Source organism: Cardiocondyla obscurior, linkage group LG16, assembly GCF_019399895.1.
Source record: "Cardiocondyla obscurior isolate alpha-2009 linkage group LG16, Cobs3.1, whole genome shotgun sequence".
NCBI classification, from domain to species: Eukaryota; Metazoa; Arthropoda; class Insecta; order Hymenoptera; family Formicidae; genus Cardiocondyla; species Cardiocondyla obscurior.
Genome location: NC_091879.1, coordinates 2,184,828 through 2,206,290, shown reverse-complemented (window position 1 = coordinate 2,206,290; position 21,463 = coordinate 2,184,828). Strand labels below are relative to the sequence as shown.

The window sequence follows — 21,463 nt, the reverse complement described above, 5'->3', positions numbered from 1 at the left end:
CCTCCAGCGTAACTGTACCGGGTGTGTTAGAAAAGCGAGAACCGTCCGTGGCTAATTCTACCGTGTATTCGCAACATTCGATTATTTAATAAAAATTTATTAACTTTATAAAAATAATTTTCTTTTTGGTAACCTAAATTATTTTTGCGAAAATAAAAATAAAAAAAACGCGGAAATTGAAAGCTGTCGCGGAGCTACAGCTGGACTTAAAATCTATCGCCAAGCGTGATTCGGGAATCATGTAGTCGCCTTTGGATCGAAGGGAGCACGTTTCACGTACTTAACTGCGGCAATTCCGCCGCTCGCCGCTGTAGGCGTCGTCGATTCGCTTTGAAGCCGCGTGTGCGTGCGTGCGTGCGTGCGTGCGTGCCGAGAGCACGTACGACGAGGCGGAACGCCGCGTAGTGGGACGGCGTGATATATAGTCGTGTCTGGTACCGCTGAACGTCGTTGCAATCTTCTTTACTGGAAGGGACAGAGATTTTTATGGATAGTCACGGTTGGGGTGGTTCGCCTTGGGCGAGAATCCGCCGTATGAATTTACGCTGATCGTTGTTTTAGTGCGCTCCCCGCGGGAGAGAAGTCGCCCTTGGAGGAAAGGAGAGGGCTAGAGCCGGCTTTAATCTTCCGCGCGCGTGCATCAATCGCGCTGTGTAATCGAGTAATCGAAGACGGAGCGGATTTATGGCGCGCGTCCTCCACCGATGTGCGCGCTTCTGTACCAATTTATTAGCGATAACTCTGATCGGCCGCCGCAGCGAAGACGCTTTTTCCTTCTCCTTCCCGTCGTAAATCCGAGAGCCACCTCGTATATCAAAGCAAGAAGGAAGCTGCGGACGGCTTCTCTGAACACGCCCGCGTTTCGCGGTTTCTCATTTTACATCCTCGAGAGAGGCACTCGTCGTACGAATTAATTTCGATTCTGCAATTAAAACGTGAAACAAGGCGGGGACTTTGTGCCCGTTTTTGTTCCCGGAACACGCGAGAATTCCCCCGCGGATCAGGAAATCGTCAACGAGGAGGCGATCCTCGGATATTAAATTTGAAATAACCGCGGCCGCTCTGAAAATTTTACCGTTCCGTACCTCGTTAGCGGGGTCTTCCTTCGGGTACTTACCGGAACAAAGGGATCTCGCCAAAGTATTTTGCGCTCTCATTATATTCGCCTGTGAAGTTTTCAAAGCTTGAATAAATCAACCTCGGAGCGGCGATTTGTATTTACCATTCGTTTAAACGTGAAAATATAATTTTACTTTTGATATCTCGGTAACGAGAAGCGTGATTCGATTTACGCGTTCCATGTATGAATTATGCAGCATCCGATAAACAACTGCAAATGGATGATCTAGCGGCGGCCGTCCAATCGCACGATTTTATCTCGGAGTCCTCGCATCTCGATGCAGATTCGTTTCAGATAGCTATCGATTGAGGAATGTGGAAGCGCAGAGTGCACGACTTCGGATTCTCTTTCACGACGATCTGGCGAGAAGGCTTCTCGCGGATAAACCGGGCGAGTCGACGCATGTGAAAAAAAAAAAAAAAAGAAAAAAATGGAGGGAGGAGCTTTTCATCCGGTCTCTCATTTTAATTCTGCCTATAATCCGCGCGAGGGGAGCGAAACTCTCCCCATCGGCAGTTATCTTCTGCAAATCGCGAAGGGCTTTTTTTTTCGACAAGGTATGGACGACTCGCGAGCGCGCTTTTATTGATTCTCCCGCGATATGCATGGAAACTTTTCACGCACGGGTGCGAGTGCGCGTGTACGCGCGCCGCTCTTATCAGTCCCCGAACAAAAGGGTGGCTGAAAGCTGCTACCTTCCCTTTTTAACTTATCGACGATGGTATCGTAACAGAAACTGTCTCGTCGACAGGACTATCGAAATCTAATCGGGCTATTTTTTTTTTTTTTCGTGAGAAGAAAAAATAAACCCTGACGTGTCTTACTTCGCTTTTATTTTATTTTATTTTTTTTTTTACTTTTTAATTAATTAATTCTCTTGTAAATAATTTTGTCTGTAAAATTAGATTTTATGTTATTTTAAAACGCGACAAATTTATTTGATAAAAATGGCACATGTCGTTTTATTTTATATCTCGTCGATGTGCCGTAATAATCGAGAATCGCAAAATGGAGGGCTGGCTTCATATTTCGAGGGAAAATTGCAGTTATCTCGTCGCTAAAACGAATCCCAGCGATACTTCAGCCGGCATTGTAACTGTACCGTCACCGGCGAATAAATTCACCCCGCATGATAAATAATTAACGTATCAGGGGTGAATACGTGACGTGCCTACATCGCAAATTTGATAACGACGTGAGTGGCAACGAAGCGGAATGTTAAAAATGGAAAAAATTTTTGAATTTTCCTTATTTTTATTTTATTTATTTATCGCCCACTTTTGCAAATTGTTCTGCACCATTGGTATTGCAAAAACTATACTCCATACTATATACTATAAAATATATTACAAAAGACCATACTAAATTAAAAAATCCAAGAAACGGCGGCCGAATTCAAGAAGAGAGTCGCGGTGGGGGATGCTGGGAATCGAGGAGCACAGAGTTTACACCTACCCGCTAATTTTACGAGGATAGTTAATTCTCGTAAGAAGCTTACAAACAGGCTTATACACGGACCTAGTAATTTTATCATTTAAACCTGAGAGCTGCGACAGAGCTTCGTCGCGGTATCGCGAGTGCTTTTCTTCGTTTCCGGCGCGTGGTTTTCCCCAAGTTTTCCCTCCCTTCGCTCGCGGTTCTTCCTCGACGAGAAGCGTCCGGCGTTTAATACACTCGTGCCGACCTAAGAACGCAACCGATGCGCGCCGGGATCGATCGCGAAAGGCAACCCTTTCGACAACACCTCCCGAAAGTTTCTCTCGCCATCTTCGGCGCTCATTAGACGTAACCGAGTTAATTCTCAGAGCGAGGTGCGCGCCCCGACGGCGAATTTCTATGTAAATTCATCGGGTGCGTTTCCTAGTAAAATTTCTCAAGGGTTGCCGCCGTAGCGGGATCTCGACCCTTCGCCCTTTCTCCTCTCTGCGTCGCTTTGTTTCGCCTTCTACGACGAGGCGACCTCTCCCTTCGAAAACTTAGCGGACTCTCTTTAGTGAGTGAAAGCGGCAATTGCACCTGGGAGCTTATTATTTATTTGCCCCCTCTCCCTCCCCATATCTACATTAAAAATCAAGAATCGGACACGTAACGTTTAATTATCCCCATCAACCAGTCCCCCATCGTCTGGTTATCATGGCGCTGGACGTGTTAATCGAATATCTGGTAAATGGACGTCGCCACGGCTTTAATTACGTTACGTATCGGAATTACGCGTTTGATATGTCACGGCAGTCCTGTCCGCGACTGCCATTAGCTCTCGCTAATCTATCCGTTTCCGTTTTTGATGAGGCGCGAGATGGTCGTCGGACTTCGTCACGTAACAAACGTATTAAATTCTTTTTATTATTAATTTTTTCTCTCTTTTTTTTTTTTACTTCTGTTTGTGTTAGTTTTTACGGGAAGAGTTTTACGTCCTGAGGAATCGATACTGCGATCCGAAAGTCGCCGGTTAACGCGCATCGCGGCACTTTAATGGAATTTGAATGTCGTTAGGCGAAGTAACCGGCCGTGAGGAAGGGACGTTATCCCTATTACCTACGTTATACTGTATACGGTACGCGATAGAGAACCGCCGAACTTACTGGAGCACGAAAACACGACCGGTCTCTCGCCGATCGCGCTCTTGGTAATTTAGGATCGTCCGGTGTTCGAGAGCCGGCGACAATGTAACGTTGTAATTAGTATGCCCGCTATGTTGTCTCGCTGTGAACGCTTGTCTTGCGTTTGCGCAGGGAAGGTTGTTTACTTAACTACGGCTCAAAGGGTTCTCTGAACGTCGTGCCGAGTGTCGGAAATTAAAATCCAAGTCTATTTCTATAAATTTTCGAGAAACTCTTACTTTTACTTTTGAAATAATTTTTTTCTTAATAGTGTTTAATGAAAACATTTTTGTTTCGTTCTTTACTTTATTATTTATAACGCATTATTTCATAAAAGAACGTGAGAAAACGCGATTGATTTTATGTGTGCTTCACTGAGAAGCGAAAGCTTCCCGACGATTATTTGACAATCGCGCGAATTATGATGCCAATTCCGAACAATCTGCAGGGCGAAAAGTACGGTGGAAAAAAAAAAAAAAAGGAAAAGGCAAAAGGACACCGTGCGACAACGCTGCAGCAGCTGGGCGATACGCTCGGTTTCGCGAATAAAACATGCCGATGTTTCTCGAAGAATCCCACGTTTTTACGACCATCTGTGAGGTGATCGCATTTTTGCAGGGAAGATTCTTTAATAATATTACTCACCGACTACGGAAAGGCCGTTGCCCTTATTCGCTCGCTTTTAGTAACATTTTGCCAAGACTTACCTGAAAAAAAGAAAAATTTATAATTATTAAATTATATTTAAATCAATAAAGAAACTTAAATATGAATAAAAAAAATATATCAATAATTATATACATATAATTAAAAAAAAAAAGGTAATAAATTCCATCGCATAAATTTTTCGGCACCTAACAATCCTATTATGTTTCGCCGTCCGTAAGTAGTGCTCTACAAAATATACGTTGGTTAATTTTCTCCTCACGTCCAACTCGTCGAAGGGTTAAGCGCGAAGGGGGTCCAGGCTAAAAGCCTTCCACGTCGCTTTTCCGCCGGTAAGAACGAGGAAACATATTCGCCTCTTGTCGGGGAGAGCTTCTTTGTTTCCGAAGACCTCCCCCGCGCGCGCCCCGTGACGTAATAGAAGCAAAATAGCGGGATAAATGCAGGTAGGCCATTCCCGGCCGTTCGGGCGTAAGGGAAATACAGCTCTCGAGGTTATTCGACCCCCCTTCGTCTCGTTCGCGAGGGGGCTGAAGCACGTAATGAAAATAGTCCCTCCTAATTCGGAGCGATCTCTGACCGCACGTCTCTCCTATCCAAAAATAGCCCTCTCCCTCCCTCCCGCCGCCTCTCTCATTACGGCCCCGTAATAACGGTCGTTCACTCCATTTCGCTCCTCCGACGACCGTGCCGACGCACGTGGGACTTATTGTCGGACACGTAGAAGAAGAGTTTCCCTACGCGAGACACGCCACGTGTTGCGGAAGAGAAAGAAAAAAGAAAGAAAAAAAAATCGAGCGCTCGACGTGCCCGCGGTGCGTTATCGGCGGCGCGGAGATTTATCAGGAAAGAGCCGAGCGTCCGACGTTGGTGGCGTTGAAAGCGATTCGGAGAGTAATAATTGCTGGGCGAGGCCCTCCCTCCCCCCCGGGCCGCGATATGATCAAGGGGTGGCCCGTGGTGAAGCGGCTTCAACGAGATTCCGTCGTAATATAATCTTGTAATAACCGTTCTCCACCCTCGTACACGCGGGTGCCTGGCAGATCTCGCGGCGAGATACAATTCTATCTATTAGACGACCACCGCGGGCTCGGGGAAAAAGAAGCGACCGTGCCCCGTCGCGCTCGTGCCATTTATCACGAATCTCGCTCTATAATCTAGATTACTAAAACAGTTTCCGACAAATTAATCGGAATTTTGCACAAATAAAATTGTTTCTCGAAGAATAATTTAATTCGCCTTAAAAAAAAAATCTTAATTTGATCCACAATGCATGTTCTCTTAAAAAGAAAATAAAATATAAATAAATAAGCGGGAATACGAAATATCTTTCGCCAACTTCGTCGAAGGTAGGCCGCTTGCAAAATCAAGTCGCAGCTTTTTTCTTAACGTCCGGATGTGTAAATCGTGCTAATCGCGCGTCTTGGCTTTCGAATCGCGCGAGAAGATTGGCGAAATAAACGCGGAACACCCTTTCTCCCCCCGTCGTTGTGTAAGTGGCGATAAACCATCGGCTACTTTCCGGCATTCCAGATAGCGGTCCATTCTGGCGATAATAGCCCCGTCTCTCCGGCGATAACTTAGCGCGAGGTGAAAACTGGCCGTAAATTTTTCCGCGCCGCGCGGCGCAATTAGTTCCTCAAAGGCTCGTAAAACGACGGGGGCCTGCGTTAAAGTCCCACGCAGCCCCGTGACGACTTTTCGCGACGACGACGACGATGACGAGGAGGAGAACGAGGACTGTGGCACGCTGAAGGGCGACGAGGAAGGAAACGCGATAACATTTTCATGCGACTCAGAATTCTCCCTCGACGAGCGAGATTCGAACTTGACGATCAACATTTTAGAGTTCGGATTCTCACGCGGTGGATAAACGGATACTCAAAAAACGCGACGAAGGAAATAAACCTAGAACAAAGACTGCGCGGGAAAAAAGAAATATTATATTAAAAATTATTATATTAAAGTAGTTGTGGATCATCATATAATCAGAAGTTTAAATGCTACGGCGGACAATGGCTAACCGTTTATTTATTTATTTCACCTAATTTAATCTTATAATTCTTAATATAAAGGGTTCTCTGCCGGGAATTAACCGGGCAACATCCTATTAGCAATAAAACGTGCCATCGCGCGGCCGTCTCCCTCCGATTCATCTGTAAATGGACCACGCGCGCATCCCCCGCGTTTATCTCACCCCGTATTTCCAATTTTCGCCGACGACTTTCTCCCGCGACTTTCTTCCGCTTCGAAGTCGATTTAGATTCGTAAAATAAAACCGGCACAAAGTGTTTTACAGGAAGAAAAATTTTTCATACTTGAACCTTGCGGTTCAATTAATTAGCTTTGTCTCGCATCTGCTTATTTTTCTAATCACTCGTAGTTTTTATGTTTGTTGCCGGATGAATGCCAGCATTTTCTATCGCGGATTATACTTTCTTACGGTATTAAAATCGTTCGGTTTCAGGGACAGTCGGCAATTCGCAAGGTAGTTTACAACCCTCGAATCCTAGTTCTTTTGCGGCGACATTAGGCTCTAACGAGGTATTGTCGCTCGCCCCGCTGTTGGGCTCCGGGACCGAACTCTGAAACTTTCCGGGACATTAAAGACACGGAGGAGCGATAAAGCGCGCGAATTATGTCGCAATTATGCAAAGCGAAATACCGAAGCAGCGGCCGACATTCGCCTTGGTCGTTAAAGCTTTTTCGCAAAACTTTCCGGTGAAACTCCGCGCGAGAGACTCTCGAGACGCAGGTGACTGACATTTACAGCGCTCTTTACGGACGGCAATTATCGAGTCCGCGCGGGCGGAGGAACCCAGCTGATCCGGCGAATTCGGCAGTCGAGCGCGCGTTGCGTAAGATCAGATCACGCAGTAGACTAGCACGCGGCGAAAAACGTTTAGATATCTATTTAGAAAGCAGGTCTGGACAATGACTAAACGACCGATACTAGACAGATTTATTGCGGCTAACTAAACTTGATAATAATTTTTACAAAAAAAAAACGTAAAATAGGAAAACGCGAAAATTAATAGACGTTACATTCTTTAATTTTATTAATTAATAATTCTTATCAGATTAAGTTTATTATCTCCGCCGAAGGCTTCTTACATATTTCTTATCACGAATAAAATTATTTTAAATTCTTATGTTTTTTTTTTTTTTTTTTTACTTTAGTTTCTGAGGCGCGGAATCTAACAAACACCTAAGGCATAATTTTTATTTAGGATTTACATTGTCGGGAAATCAAGCGCGAAATGGCAAGCGCATTCCTCCGCGCCATTTTGACAAGGAAAATGTGAAAGAGGGCTGCGTAACTCCTCGCGCGCGTTAATGGAAGCACGAAGCTACCCCGGGATCACCCCACCCGGCGTGTCGTTCTTACTTATTCACGCGATAAGAATTTTTGACAGACGAGGGTTCCGCGGGGGCCGCGCGAATCCCACCGGAAATAAGCGCGCCCGCGGCCGGCAGCGCGCCTACATCGGAAAGGTGGGCGGCAATTTGTTCGTCCTAAATTATAAACGACACGCTTGAATTCAAATTTACTGCCGGGGATGTAAATCGAAAGGGGGCGAAGGCCCCGAGAAAAAAAATATATCGTTGATCATTTCGCTCGTTGGGAGAGATTTCTTATTTCCATTTGTCGATATTCATTATTTACACGCAATCACATCGGTGCTCGCGTTATTGTGCGAAACGTGTGAATTTTTCACACGGTTTATGCGGCTATCGCGATCAATCGTCTTCCCGGCGGATTTTCCACGTCGGGCGAATTAAATGCCCCTAAATCGCGGGCAACGATCTCGTCCGCCGTGTCGTTCGGCTCTTTAAGGGCGCCGTTAATCACACCGCCCGCTGAAGGTTTGATGGAAATCTTATCTTAAACGAGTAATTAGGCAGTCTCGTCGGGGGGTGCGAAGCGAGAGGGTTCGCCGCCTCCACGCCTTCTTTGCATTGTCGGGATGCACGCGATCGCGCGGATCGTTATTTATAATTTTCCTCCTGATTTCGCGCGACGCGTGCCGCGCGAAGTGTCCCCCGCAATTAGTCCTAACGTCGGCCGCGTAAAATTACAGGGACGACCGACGAGTATGTACATCCGCCTGTACATTTGCGCACGCACGTCCGCGGATTCGTTGCTCGTACATTCGCGACGTCCCAATTCAATTTATTTCCTCGACATCGGCGCTGAGTACTCACGGCGAGATATGTGGACGGATAAATGGATGTACGTATGGGTCTCTTGAGCATCCGAGAATGCGTCAAGGATTCCTGCCTTCTCTCTCTATCTCTTTCTCTTTCTTTCTCGTTTTATTCGAATCCACGAATACGCCGGAGTCGGAGGACCGTGGGTATTTTTCTCCTTTCTCCCCCGTGTCTCCTTTTCTCTTTCGTTTATTCCCTCATTCCCGTATTCTCCTTCCCTACTTCTTCACTCGTGTCCCTCGGTCACTTCAAACACTCGAAAGCCTCTCCGCGCGGTCTGGAAATATACTTTCATCTTCGAGGAATCTCGCGGATGAACGGGACGTCACGTATCGACGAAAACAAAGAGCAAACGAGTTTCTGGGCTCCCGAAGTAAATAGGGAGATACGCGAGAAACTTATCCCGACCTGCCGTTGTGAATTTAGGGAAAAAATTGATTTCACTTTAACGCTATTTCTAAACATAAAAAAAAAAGAAAAATTGGTTTAAGTTAAAGAAAATTAATTTTTAATTAAAACATATATTTAAATTAACACAATCAGTGTTTTTGTTTATTTATGAAATTAACGTTCTTGATTTAATTTTTTGTGTACATGTACTTGGAATAATTGATATCTATTTTTGTTTTCTTTTTTATGTTAATTGCGGGAGTAATATCGCGTAGCAGGTAATTATTAGGAACGCAGTAATGCGGCGTCTCTACTTTTGTATTCCGCAAACATCTTTTCGCCGCCCATTTTACGTTTTTCCTTAAAGTAACAGAGTAGAAAGACCGGTTATTTACTATGGTTATAAATGTCGTCTACTGGCAACAGTTTTTCCCCGTCGGTAGCAGAGACGCCCCGTTTCCGCTTCCTCCGTCTCCGGTCCTCTGGCCTTTTTGACGCTACTTTTCAATTTTCCTTCCTATTGCAGTTTCCCTGGCCCCGTGCTTCTTTCGCCTCTGCGCTTCGTCCTTTTCTCCTTTCGTTATTAAGACCGTTTTTACCGCGGTGCAACCGTCGTCAGATCTTTCACTTCACTTCCTTCTCGGAAGAGAACTCTACTTCAGACTTTCAAGATACTATTTAAGATTTGACGAAAATTTTTTGGAAACCCTTCTTGTTATCTTTGCCTTTCGCCACTCGACTTTTGTTTTCCAAAACTTCCGCCCGAATCTCTGTTCTTTACCGCTTCAACCCTCAAACGCAACTATTCAATGTATAAATTTTAAAACATTTTTTTTTATCGCCGCACGTTAGAAAAAAAAGTTGGTAATATTTGAAGTATAAAAAAAATTTTTTTTAACATTGTCTTGGGTTATCATAACCCAGTATTCGTTTGTCAATTAATCTATGGAAAATAAATTGGTTTTTTTTAATTCACCCGCCCTTCTGACTAGTCACGAAAAAAATTTTACGGCGCCTCGCAGCCACCGCCTTCGCAGTTTATCCGCTGGCGAGGCTCGGAGGATGCAACACCGGGCCTTCCACCCTCGCTTTCGGTCTTTTTACGGCAACGGTATCAAGGCGCACTTCTCTCCCCCCGGGGGCTACGGCAAACGTCCCACGGAAACTGGTTTAACGAGCGGGGCGGGCCCGGGCTTTGTTGACGTCGCCGACGTTATTACTTCGCGCGTAAAGTTCTCGGATCGGGAGATTCCGCATGTCTTATAAGTTAGCGGAACAAAACGAGCAGAATTAATTCTTACTAATGTTTTTTTGTCGCTCATTTGTTGCTGAAAAGTTGCCAAAAAATAAAAATTTGTTACTCTGCAAGTTTTTATTTTTTGGCAACTTTTTAGCAACAAATGAGCAACGAATAAAAGCATTAGTGAGAATTAATTCTGCTCATTTTATTTCGCTAACTTTAAAGACGTAGATTCTGCAATCAAACTATCGCAACTTTCGCGAGTAGACGGGAAACAAGATTGACTCGGGGACAGAGCGTTGTTATCGGCATGTAATTTTTAATCTGTATTTTTTATCAATTTGAAAAAAAAAGACGGATTAATTTTCTTCGTGATTTTCTATTTTCCAAAGAAAAATTCCAAAGGGAGCTCGATTCGAAGTGAAAACTATTGCGGATGGTCTCCTACTTATTTTTAACTATTTTTGTGTAAGTTGGTGTGACGCGACCTAACGATGGGTTTCATGGTTTGTTTCCAGATGGAGGACGAGGGTAATCATGGCAACGACGACACCAGATGCTTTATTCTATCAACATTGGCCGCCCTGCAATGGTCTCGAGTTACATGCGTCCTTTGCCGCGCGGCCATGCTGGTTTTCGACAGGTATCCGTTAGTGGACGGGACGTTTTTCTTGTCACCGAGACAACATTCACCTGCTTGCGCCGAGGTACGTTTTATTATAAAAAAAAATTGCCGAAATATTTTACGAGCTTCGATTTCTTCTCGTTAAAAAAAAAATTAATTAAAAATAACGATTACAATTTTATTAAATTATATAAAATTAATTTTTTTTCGGCGATTTTATTTCAGGTGAAGGTCGAGGGTCGCACACAATTTTTGTCAGCCGTGTGCATGAGCTGCCTAGAAGGCAGCGGCGGACAACCCGTCCGCTGCCGCTTCTGCACCCAACCGTGGGATGGCTCGAGCTTGGTTCTCGGTACCATGTATAGCTATGACATCTTCGCCGCTATGCCCTGCTGCAGCGAGCGGCTCAAGGTAAGCCCAGAATTTGATTTTACCTCGATTAAATTTCAATCCCTTCATTCACGAGCTTTAATACGTCGTGCAGTAGATTATCGAAATAGAATCTTCGAGTCATTTAAACTAAATTAAATTTTTATTCCCGGTTTATTTAGTTAATTTTTCTCAATTTAATATTTTTACCGGAATTTATTTTATTAATTTTTTTTTTTTAATTTTTTTATTTTACAAGTTAATTAGCTCAAGCGCGACTTGAGACGCTAGTACGGATTGCGAATGTTTCAAGCAGTACAAAATAGTAACGCGTGGCGAATCAGGCGATCGAAACTGCGTGCTCGTTCCGCCGATTCGCCACGGTCGGCCCGCGCCGCTCAAGGGAGAGCAACGAAATGAACGTAGCGTCCGTTTCGTTTTCGTTCCAGTGCAACAGCTGCCAGAAACCCCTGATCTACCCTCACCAACGGCTGAACTTCTACTCGGACTACAGCCGCGTCTTCGGCTGCCCGCACTGCAGGGCGGTCGACGCCCACTTCGTGAAGCCGCTCTCGGCCTGCTTCACCCGCGAGCAGTTTCAGCTCTACAGCCAGTGGCCGTAACCATTAGGGAACTTAGCGAACCGCCGGCGTATGCGCGCGAACGCGGCCGACTTGTGCCCACTTTTCTACAAGTCGATTTCCCTGTTCCGAACGACCGTGCTCTAGAATCCACCCCCCCGCCACCAGCAGACACCGCCAAAGGTGGAATACGCGCACGGGATCTTTTCTTCCCCGATTTACGTTATCCAATCCGCCCGATTGACTCCCACCAGAGCTGGAGTCGTTCCCACCGACGCGGATTAACAGACTCGATTGGTAAATTTGATCAAACTTTCGACCTTTGATGAAATTCACTGAGAAAACGGGAAAGAAAACGGAAGTCGAGATTTGAAGTTAATTCGCGTCGGCGGAGAGGACGGATACCGTGCCCGCGATTCCAGACGCCTTTGTCTCGGTCGACAGCTGGCCTTATCTCCGCATAATTCCCTAGAAGTTTTTGTTCTTTTTTTTTTTTTTTTTTTTTTTTTTTTTTTAATATTAAACGGCTACTCTATGCGACGACGGTGCGCGAGCCCCCTAGCGCATTTCCGTAGTGCTAATAAAATTAAACATGTTTCTTTTTAATATTGATTGTAGATTTGTTTGTTCAGGCTTGACGCCGAACGAGAGACGGCCGGGCTTATCGAGCATTTGACGATCCGCGACGCGATATTTGCATATTGGTGTATTTTATTCTCTTCCTTTCGTCGCTCTTTGAGCTTTCCAAAGCATCTATCGCGCGTTTCTGCGGAAATAAACGGTTATGTTTTTTATTCGCGTACGTTACTTTAACGATTGTCACACAGAAAAGTGGCCGTGCCTTTCTGGTATAGATGGTTTTTAATCAATAAGCCCTTCTGTTGCGAAAATTTGCTTTTATACGATTCTTAATTAACCGAATCATCTATTCCAGACGGTAGGCGACTTCAGTGACCAGATAACCGCGTCGTCTCCCGTTTTCACGATGCATAGTGGAATCGCTTTAAGAAAAAGAAATACACGAAATAAATTTAGGCAGAGATAAACGATTTATGGACACAGAGAGTGGTCGATTTCCTTCATTGCGAACGGAGAGGAGGAGAAAAGAGAAGGCTACTTTCTAGGAAAGATTGGGCGGGGAAGAAATAACTATCGTTTGTTACTTAGATAATCGAGAACACGTTGTTTTTTTTACATTTTATTAGTTTATACGTTTACGGCGGCCATGTTGATTTTGTTTAGGGACCCACGAGCTCGTTCGGTGGGCTTTTATCGCGCGTCGCGATTTTCCGCGAGGAATTTCCGCGCCGGTCGTAAAGGGCGAGCCCTTACCTAAAGTGGACCGATCGCTCGGGACTCGCGGAAAGTCATGATCGTCCGAGGTAGCCGGTGTACATAACGTATCGAATGGAGAAAATTTTTTTCCAAGAGTTAACCACGGCGTCGTGGTAGACTTGGATTATCAGGGAATCGCAAGATCAAATTCTGTAACTGGCCAATTGTCCGCCGCGACACTTAGAATCGACAATTTCGAGATGATCCGCGGTTACCGCGGCGCTTAATTCTCGGCACAAAATTTTCTCCGCGAAGTGGAAAACACAACCCGAGTTTGGGAAGAGAGGGAGAACCTCCGTTTCTTTTTATTTTCTCTGGCGATGCTGGTCGTTGCTGTCCACCAATAGCGGCCGTCCCGCAAAATGACCGCCCACCGTTCTCAAGGTAGTATAGTCGATTGTGTACCTTTTTTACATTACTTCGATTTAAAAAAAAAAAAAAAGAAGAAAAGGAAAAAGTATACTTAATCCGTACGGTGTATTTAGGAGATAATACGACGCCCCGCGTTTCATGCGCGAAAGTGTACCACGCGATGTCGACCGCGGAGGCTGCATGACTACTTCGGCGGCGCCTTTAGTCGCTTTCATCGGCCATGCGTCCGATAAAAGCAAAAAGTACTGTTTTGTTTGCACGTATGACTGATGACGGCGCATCCGATACGAGCGCGCTTTTTCGTTTTTCAACATTACGTAAAAGACTAAGAAGGAATCTGCATTTATGTTTTATTTTATTTTTTATGGCGCTATCAATTCGAGATGTGAAAAATAACACGGCGTTAATTCGCGACTGATAAATTAGGTTTTTAAATATTATTTAAGCACTTGAATTTTCAGCACTTTTGTAGATAATACTTTAAGCTGTTTGTTTAATATTTAGCCACTGAGAAAATCCTCTCCGAAGAGAGATTATTATAATTAGATAATAGTTTGTTCAAAGAACGCGAACTTTTTTTTATATATCATAAGAAACTAATTATGAAAAGGAAAATAGAAACATTGAAATTATTAGTAAAGTAGTCACGCAGTTTTCGCGTACATTCGCAGCTTATTGAAAGATCAAAAAGGAGCGAGATAACAAAGCAGGGGGTTGAAAAAGAAAAAAGAAAAATCTAAAAAAATAATTCACGCGCAATTAATGGAACGGCATCAAGACTCATGAGTTCGGGGAGGAGTTCTTTCTTCAGAAAGCCGAGTCGGAAAATTCGCGGCCGTTTCCCGAAGAGAACTCCCGCGCTAATTAATTTCTCGCGCGTTTAATAGCGGAGGACGACGTCGCGTTCAAGTCCTCCGACTCGTTTCGTCTCGATCGTACTTTTTCTCAGAGTGCCAAACGAGCAATTGCCAAGCGAAGCAACGTTTTAACGTTCTCCGTCTTTCGTCCCTTCCCATTTATTTTTTTTTTTTTTCCACGTTTCGTTTCGCAATTCGCACCTCTCGTCGTTCTTCGTTCGAGTTACCTTTTATCGAGTTCGCCACCTCCGCGGATTAAAAAGTGCAGCACGGCCGCTTTGATCGAAACAGCGAAAGGAGGGTTGAATTTCGTTCTCATGGCACGTGCGGTAAAAATTTGCAAGTGACGCCAGAGACGTCGAGAATGGACTCCAATTGTCACATGCGAAATACGACGAAGTCGGAAAAGAACAACCCGTCGGCCACGGCGAATCTTTACTTTTCTGCACAAAATTCTATCGAGACACTTGAATTTGGCTTTTATAAACGAAGGTGCAAGGTATTTTTTTTTTTTTTTTTTTTTTTTTTCAAGGTAAGTAAATCAATTTTTATTTCCTTTTTCAAAATTAACGCGACGGCCGAAAACGTGTACGAGAAATTTTCCGCGACGACTCATGACGCGTGCATGGACGCGCGCGTCGCCTGTACTCCCTACTGCTTTCAATTTTCACAGAGAACCAGCGATACACGCGTTGGTCAGCTCACTCCTCTGAGTTTCCGTCGCGAAGAACTCGAGAGGATCGACTTTCCGAAGGTCATGACTATTTGCCGCGGCCTGAACGCGGTCGCGAGCATCATTTCACCGCGTAGATTTGTAATAAAAAAAAAAGCAAAAAGAAAAAAAAAGAAAGAAAAAATTAGGGAGGTTCCTAGCGTTCGCGAAATACATTTAAACGTACCATTCTCTTTGATTGCCGATCGCTTTGTCTCGCAACTTATTGATCGTGGGCGGCGATAGGAAATTTTAGAGCGTCGTGGCACGAAACCGCGCGTTTATCTATTTATTTTGACACAAGTAGCAAAAGATTTAGATAAATGACTTGAAATAATACGAGATAAAAATGTACGGTTTTCATTGTTAATTTAGAGTTGACGATTAGTATTTCGATGTTAATGTTTCGCCGGAAATTGGTCATAGTAGTAAAACCACCCAGGAGCCTTCCTCCCAGAATTTAGACAATTTTTTGATCAATTACGTTGCCGCCAAGCAGTCGTAGGTTAGCCTGAGAGCATTTCGAGCACCTTAGTTTCATTCTTTTACAACTTCGATGATGCATGGAGACGGAAGTGTCCCGGTCGGATTCGAACTTCCGCCTGGGTTCTCGGACGTAGAAAGACGACGAACATTTACGCGAAGAGTTTGTCGCGAAAGGGGAGAGGAAAAAAAAAAGATTACCTTTCCTCGTTACTGACGGTACGTCGTAGCGAGCCGCTGCTTTTTTTCTTTCTAAAAAGGACAGCAAGTGAGTGTCTTTATCATCGATCGCGCGTCGGCGCGCTTAGCTCTGTAGTTAATAAGGCTAATGTTACGCTAGGATTAATCTTTTTTATTCGGGTAATTACTATAGTGATTTTGTACTTTTGCTATTTTTATCAACCGGCGTGGGCGATAGTGGCGCGTCGAGAAACCACCTGCTTCAGGGTCACAGAATCCGTTCGCGAGGTCACTCGGCGTTAGCCCGAACTTGCAGACTCAAAGAAATACATTTATAACCGGACGAGAACGCGGTTTTCTCATCGCGCGAGGTTGTCGGAAGGCTCGGCGCTCGAAGATTATGTATTTCCCCGGTGATTATCAGTGTCATATCTCGCGACAGTCTCCGAAAGACACGACGGCACCGCGCGAGAGAACGTCAGGTGGCCTGACGCCCTCGCGAGGTCTCTCATACGACGCTCCATCGGAGCACTCCACTGTGATATCCCAATCAGATTGGCCGGCACGTCGTCAACTTTACACGACGGAGGAACGAAGGACGTATTCGACGAAAGGAACAATACGTGCGACGAGGAAGTTATACGAAAAGGTGGACACGCCTGAAAAAAAAAATTCCGGTCCTTTTTCGGGAAGACAGAGGCGAGAGCGCTCTCGACTTCGCGGATTACGAATATTCTGCGTCTCAGGAAGCTAGTCATATCCAGCCAATCGGACGCGTTGTACGGTCTGCAGCCGTTTCCGGCGCGAGCAGCGTGTCTGGAGCTTTCAAGTACCAGTGATTGCCGAGCCTTCCGTCTGTTAATTCCGCGCAGAAACTTTTCCGAGACTTTAAATCCGCGGAGCGTTCGAACGACAGGCACACCCGGAAGTAGCTGCAACGCGAGCTCGGCTGACAAACGGTTTCTCGTCGCGCCACTCGCCGACGTTTGACGTCGATCTAGTGAACGTTTTGTATATCAGTGTTTTTTATACGGACGACTGGGGCGCGAGGGCGGCGGGGCGACCCTGTCGACGACTCCACCAAGGCTCTCGGACCCTCGGCGTCCGTCGCCCCCTCGCCGCCCGAGGGTTTACCGAATAATCGATATATTCCACGTTTGTGAATTTTATATAATCCGAATAGCGTGGTACGTTTGCGTGGGGCTAGGGAATGGGGGGGTGGGAGGATCTCCGTGATGGAGCAGAGAGGTTACGAATGGTTGAATTATGAATAGAGTTTAGCGTAGAGTCATTACTGAAAGAAATGAAGGTTTGAATCATCGATAAATAGTAAGTTTATATATAGCGACGTTTTCTCGTAGTTAAGGCGCCCTTTCGTTTTCGCCGGTCGTTCACCCGGCTTCCAAAGAGATAGGGGTGGCACAGAGGAGAAATGTGACGCGGGGAGGGAAGGGTAAGAGAAAAGAGCGAAGGTGAGGAATCGCCTCGGGGTGCAAAAATTTCCCTCCCCGCGGACTCCGTTCCGGCGCCGGTCGACTTTGAAGCGAGCGGGAACTCGGCCAGGATCGACCTGGAGAATCGATCTCGAGAAGGGTCTGCGAGATCGCGAACGCACCCTTCTGCCTCGCCGGGGGTGGTAGCCCCACGCCGAAAGTGGAAAAATAAAGAGTTCGCGTCCGGAAAAGACCGCGTGCCGGGTACGGCAAACGAGAGAAATCAGGCGACGTCTTCGAGCAAAAATCGGGTCGACGACCGGGCGAATCGTCCTAGTGATAAGCTATCGTGTCATATTGCGGATGTCCGAGCGACGATTGAGGCGAGGGGGAGAGGGAAATTTTTATCGCGTACTAATCGTATAGTAATTATATCGGTTGTTCATCGGAGTCTCTTCACGCGGCCCGACGTTGGCCGCGAACACGTGGGGGACGGTTTTCTCGTCGGTCAAAGTTCGTTTAAATAATTCGATATATGAGATAAAATTAATAGATGAAGAAATATATATATATATATATGAAAATATATATATAGATAGATATATATATATATTATATGACAAAAGAATAATACGTACGTTTAAGAATCATCAATTTTTTGTCTCTTTAGCGAGTAAGGGTCTTTACAGCTGTGCTAGACAACTATAGGTATATATATATATCTATATATCGAAGTACATGTATATATAAATCTATATATACGTACGTTTCTCAGCGTGTACGTCGTGGATGTGCGCGAAGCAACGTATACGGGCTTTCTAGAGGTACACCGAGATAGATCATACACGCACACTTCGATCGCATTAAGCAAACCGCGCGAATACCGCGGGTAAACTTCACGGTACCGACGACGAGACACGAAAGGCGGACACGCTTCACTTTCTCTGACGCGAAAAGAAATAAATCTGGTGTAAACGGCGAATCGCGAGTAGAACTTCATCCGACGACGCGTAGAGATCGCAGTGCAACGTTTCGTTGTTGCGATAACGGTGGGAGGAAGGGAATAAATATCGGGAATCGCTAAATATCTAATGGCTGGAACCATTCGCGGGGCGAATTTCGTGGGTGTCGATGTTTCATCGCAAATATTTGCCCGGCGAGGGCTGAGATTCCTTCGCGATACGCAGAGGAGGAGCGTGACAGACCGCGCGCGGCATTTAATTGTTTTTCATTGAGGAAATATATATCGCGGGACCGGAAGTGGCGGAATATCGAATGGCCGACACTCCGATCGATCGCGACGATCTCCAGTATCATCGCCTGGACCGCCGGTCCAGATTAGCGCGCGTCCGCTGGAAAAATTCGTGATCTCTCGTCATAGTCATGCGATACACGAACGACACACACACACACATATACGAACCCACATGCTCGACATGTTTTTATTAGTCGCAGTCGTTGCAGCGAATTAAGAGATCGGTAAGCAGAGTTCGTTGCGAATCAAAATGCAGCGAAATAAAATGTCTCTATTTTTTTTTATTTTTTACTTTTTTTTTTCTTTCATAATTTGCGATTCTTAAATGCATTATTTGCGATTGTTAATCCGAGTCTTCTCTTATGATTTTCTGCAGCATTATTTACACGAGCGTGCGCGAGCGTGCGCGAAAATAGTGATAACTTTATGTGATCAACGGAGAGGAGGCCCAACGTTCGTGGCAATGTCGCGTGAAAGGTTTTCTTTTTAACTGATCGATCTCGGCGTGCAGATTTGATTCCAGATGGATTTTTCAGACGAATAACGATCAATACTCTAACGATAATAATTATATTTATTTTATTAGAGCGAATTTAATAATTAATAATTTTTTTACGTTCGTTAAAGTAGAATCGTCTACTTCCAGCTCGGCTCAATTTTTTCTCAAAGTAATCTAAAATTATTCATACAATTAATCATCCGTTACCTATAATAATTTGTGCTTGGCACTTTCAATTGACGCTAATTAATTAGCCTTCTGGATTCGAATTCATTAAGAGATTTCCGAAATTCCTCCACGAGCGGACTTAGTTTTATTTAAGCTGGCGACGCGTCGCCTTTCGAGTTTTCGCGCTTCTCTTTATTTCGACAGCTCGTTCCTCAGTTGATCGGCCTTTTTCTTCGCGTTTTCTTTCACTTCACCGACGGAGCGTGAATCCGCGCCAGGTTTTTTTCTTTTTGTCACGCGCTTCTAGCGCGATGACGAGCGATAGGCGATACACTAGATGCATAGGCGTACCGTGCACATGTTATATCAGTGTGCACGCATTAAGTACACATATAGTTAATCGTGTAACCACTACCGTATTACCGGGAAGATCGCGCGAGGCGTTTATCGCGCCGTGAATGATATCGCGACGGTTCCCGTTTCGTTTGTACTAAATATACGCGCTACTTGAAGGCAGTTATATTTTAAATCACCCCCCAGCCCTCTCTACCCCCCCGGATATTCGATGACCCCCGTGCTGAAACTGTCGTATCGGAACTCAACCTCGAGTGTTACCAGCTCGATCGGAGGATTTTCAGTTTCAAAGCGGGGGACATTGATTCTCGAAGAGTTTAATTCCGCGCACGTTAACCGTCATGAGGTCGAAGGTAGAAGGACTCGACGAGCGAGAGTCGTCCTCGTGACGGTTAACCCTTCGGTGGGCGTTGAAATTTAAAACGTAAGAAGGCGTTGGGAAAAATCGCATCCTATTTATACTGTAAATAATGATAATAATAATTAAAAAAATTTTTTTTTTTTTTACATTAATTGTTGAATATATTTTAGAGAATATAAAATAAATCGGACCTTCAATTTTAACGTTTTCTCAAGAGCACGCGCCCGCCGGAGGGTCGGCGCGCCCTTCGAACCTGTAATAGTTTGATTGTGATGTTAATTCATTAATGAACGTTAACTCGTGTATACCATATTGCCGAGCCCGGTTTTCGACCGGCCTCGCAAAGCGAAATAAAATACGCGTACTTGCGGACGCAGGAGGGAAAAGATGCAGAAGCAAGCGGGGTGGAATACGTACGCTGGAAAGGAAGATTAAACGTGCGGGGGGTTTAGGAAATCGAGTCGCGGCGTTCAGGCCGCTCGTCGAGCGCTGCATTCTTATCGAAAGACGTACAAAGTGAGAGAAGAACGGATGGAAACGATACCTGTCGCGCCCACCGCGCTCTATTTCAAGATTTTAACGCGGAGAGACATAAGAACTAACGAAAGAAAGAAAGACGACAACGGTAGCGTCGAAGGGGGAAGCTAATTGCGCGTAGCTCCACGGAATTCGCGCCTCCGTGTCTCCCCCGATTAAGTTTCAGGGCACGAGATTTCGCGGTGTTCCTCTTCCACATCCCCTGATAGCGAATCGTCGACGTTTGATGGACTATAGTCGAGTTTCCCGTGACCCATCTTCCCTCGTTCCGGCCCCCATCCGTATTCATTCCCACCTCCGTCGCTATCCCGTAAGTGATGTAATTAATGTACGTTGCCTAATGATTGTTATACTGAGACGTTAGTACGACGAAGAAATTTTATCGAGTGCGCTACTGGAGAGCGGTTTTGTTTTTCTCACGTCGGCGACTCGCGTGCCTCGCCAATTAATCGCGCCGGACTCATCATCGGCGATTCTCATAAGGACCACCTTCAAAGGTTCCTTGCAACGAGAAAGAGAGAGAGAGAGAGAGAGAGATTGAGACAGAGAGAGAGATACAGAAACAGCGAGGGATGGTTCCGGCGAGTCCGGGCACCCCGAAGAGAACGGCAGGCATCGCTCGTGAGAGCAGAAGGCACCGTTCGCCGACGTCATAAATAGTACACACACCGGCTGTCTTTCACGTTCTACGGTTGAAGGAGCCGAGCTCTCGATTTCCCCCCGCGAGGATTCGCGAGATTAAATGCTGCTGATAAGAATGTAAGAAGATCGCAAATAGCTGAGGAGTGAAAAACGCCCAGCTCGAGCTGGGCTTTACTATATCGAGAGGCGGCCGAATTGTAGTCGCGGGACTTTGCCGACAAACCCGCTGGGGAGCTCGGCCGTAATCGAAGTCGATCGGATACGTTGGCCAAGGTACAAATGTACATAGGAGCATAATGTTGTTATTGACATATTACACAGCTACCTCGCCTCCGCGCGTACCTCCGAATTGTGAAGACAAACACCGGGACACGCGGAAATTTTTTTCCCCTAATTAACAACGCTCGCGGCATCGTCGCGTTGTGTTCCGCATTGCGGCGACGAGTTCAGCACACGTTCTTATAGAAATTTC

At 45.4% G+C, this 21,463-nt stretch overlaps 1 protein-coding gene across 1 annotated transcript in view; it reads left to right on the top strand.

Annotated features, from left to right (window-relative positions):
- Window positions 1-12,852, top strand: part of Heca (hdc homolog, cell cycle regulator) — an 85,730-nt gene extending 72,878 nt beyond the window's left edge. The window contains exons 3-5 of the mRNA XM_070667693.1: window positions 10,747-10,935; window positions 11,079-11,264; window positions 11,672-12,852. Coding sequence (XP_070523794.1) covers window positions 10,747-10,935; window positions 11,079-11,264; window positions 11,672-11,845 — 549 coding nt within the window. The 3' untranslated portion in view covers window positions 11,846-12,852. The remainder of the gene's footprint in view (window positions 1-10,746; window positions 10,936-11,078; window positions 11,265-11,671) is intronic.
- Window positions 12,853-21,463: the final 8,611 nt, after the last annotated feature.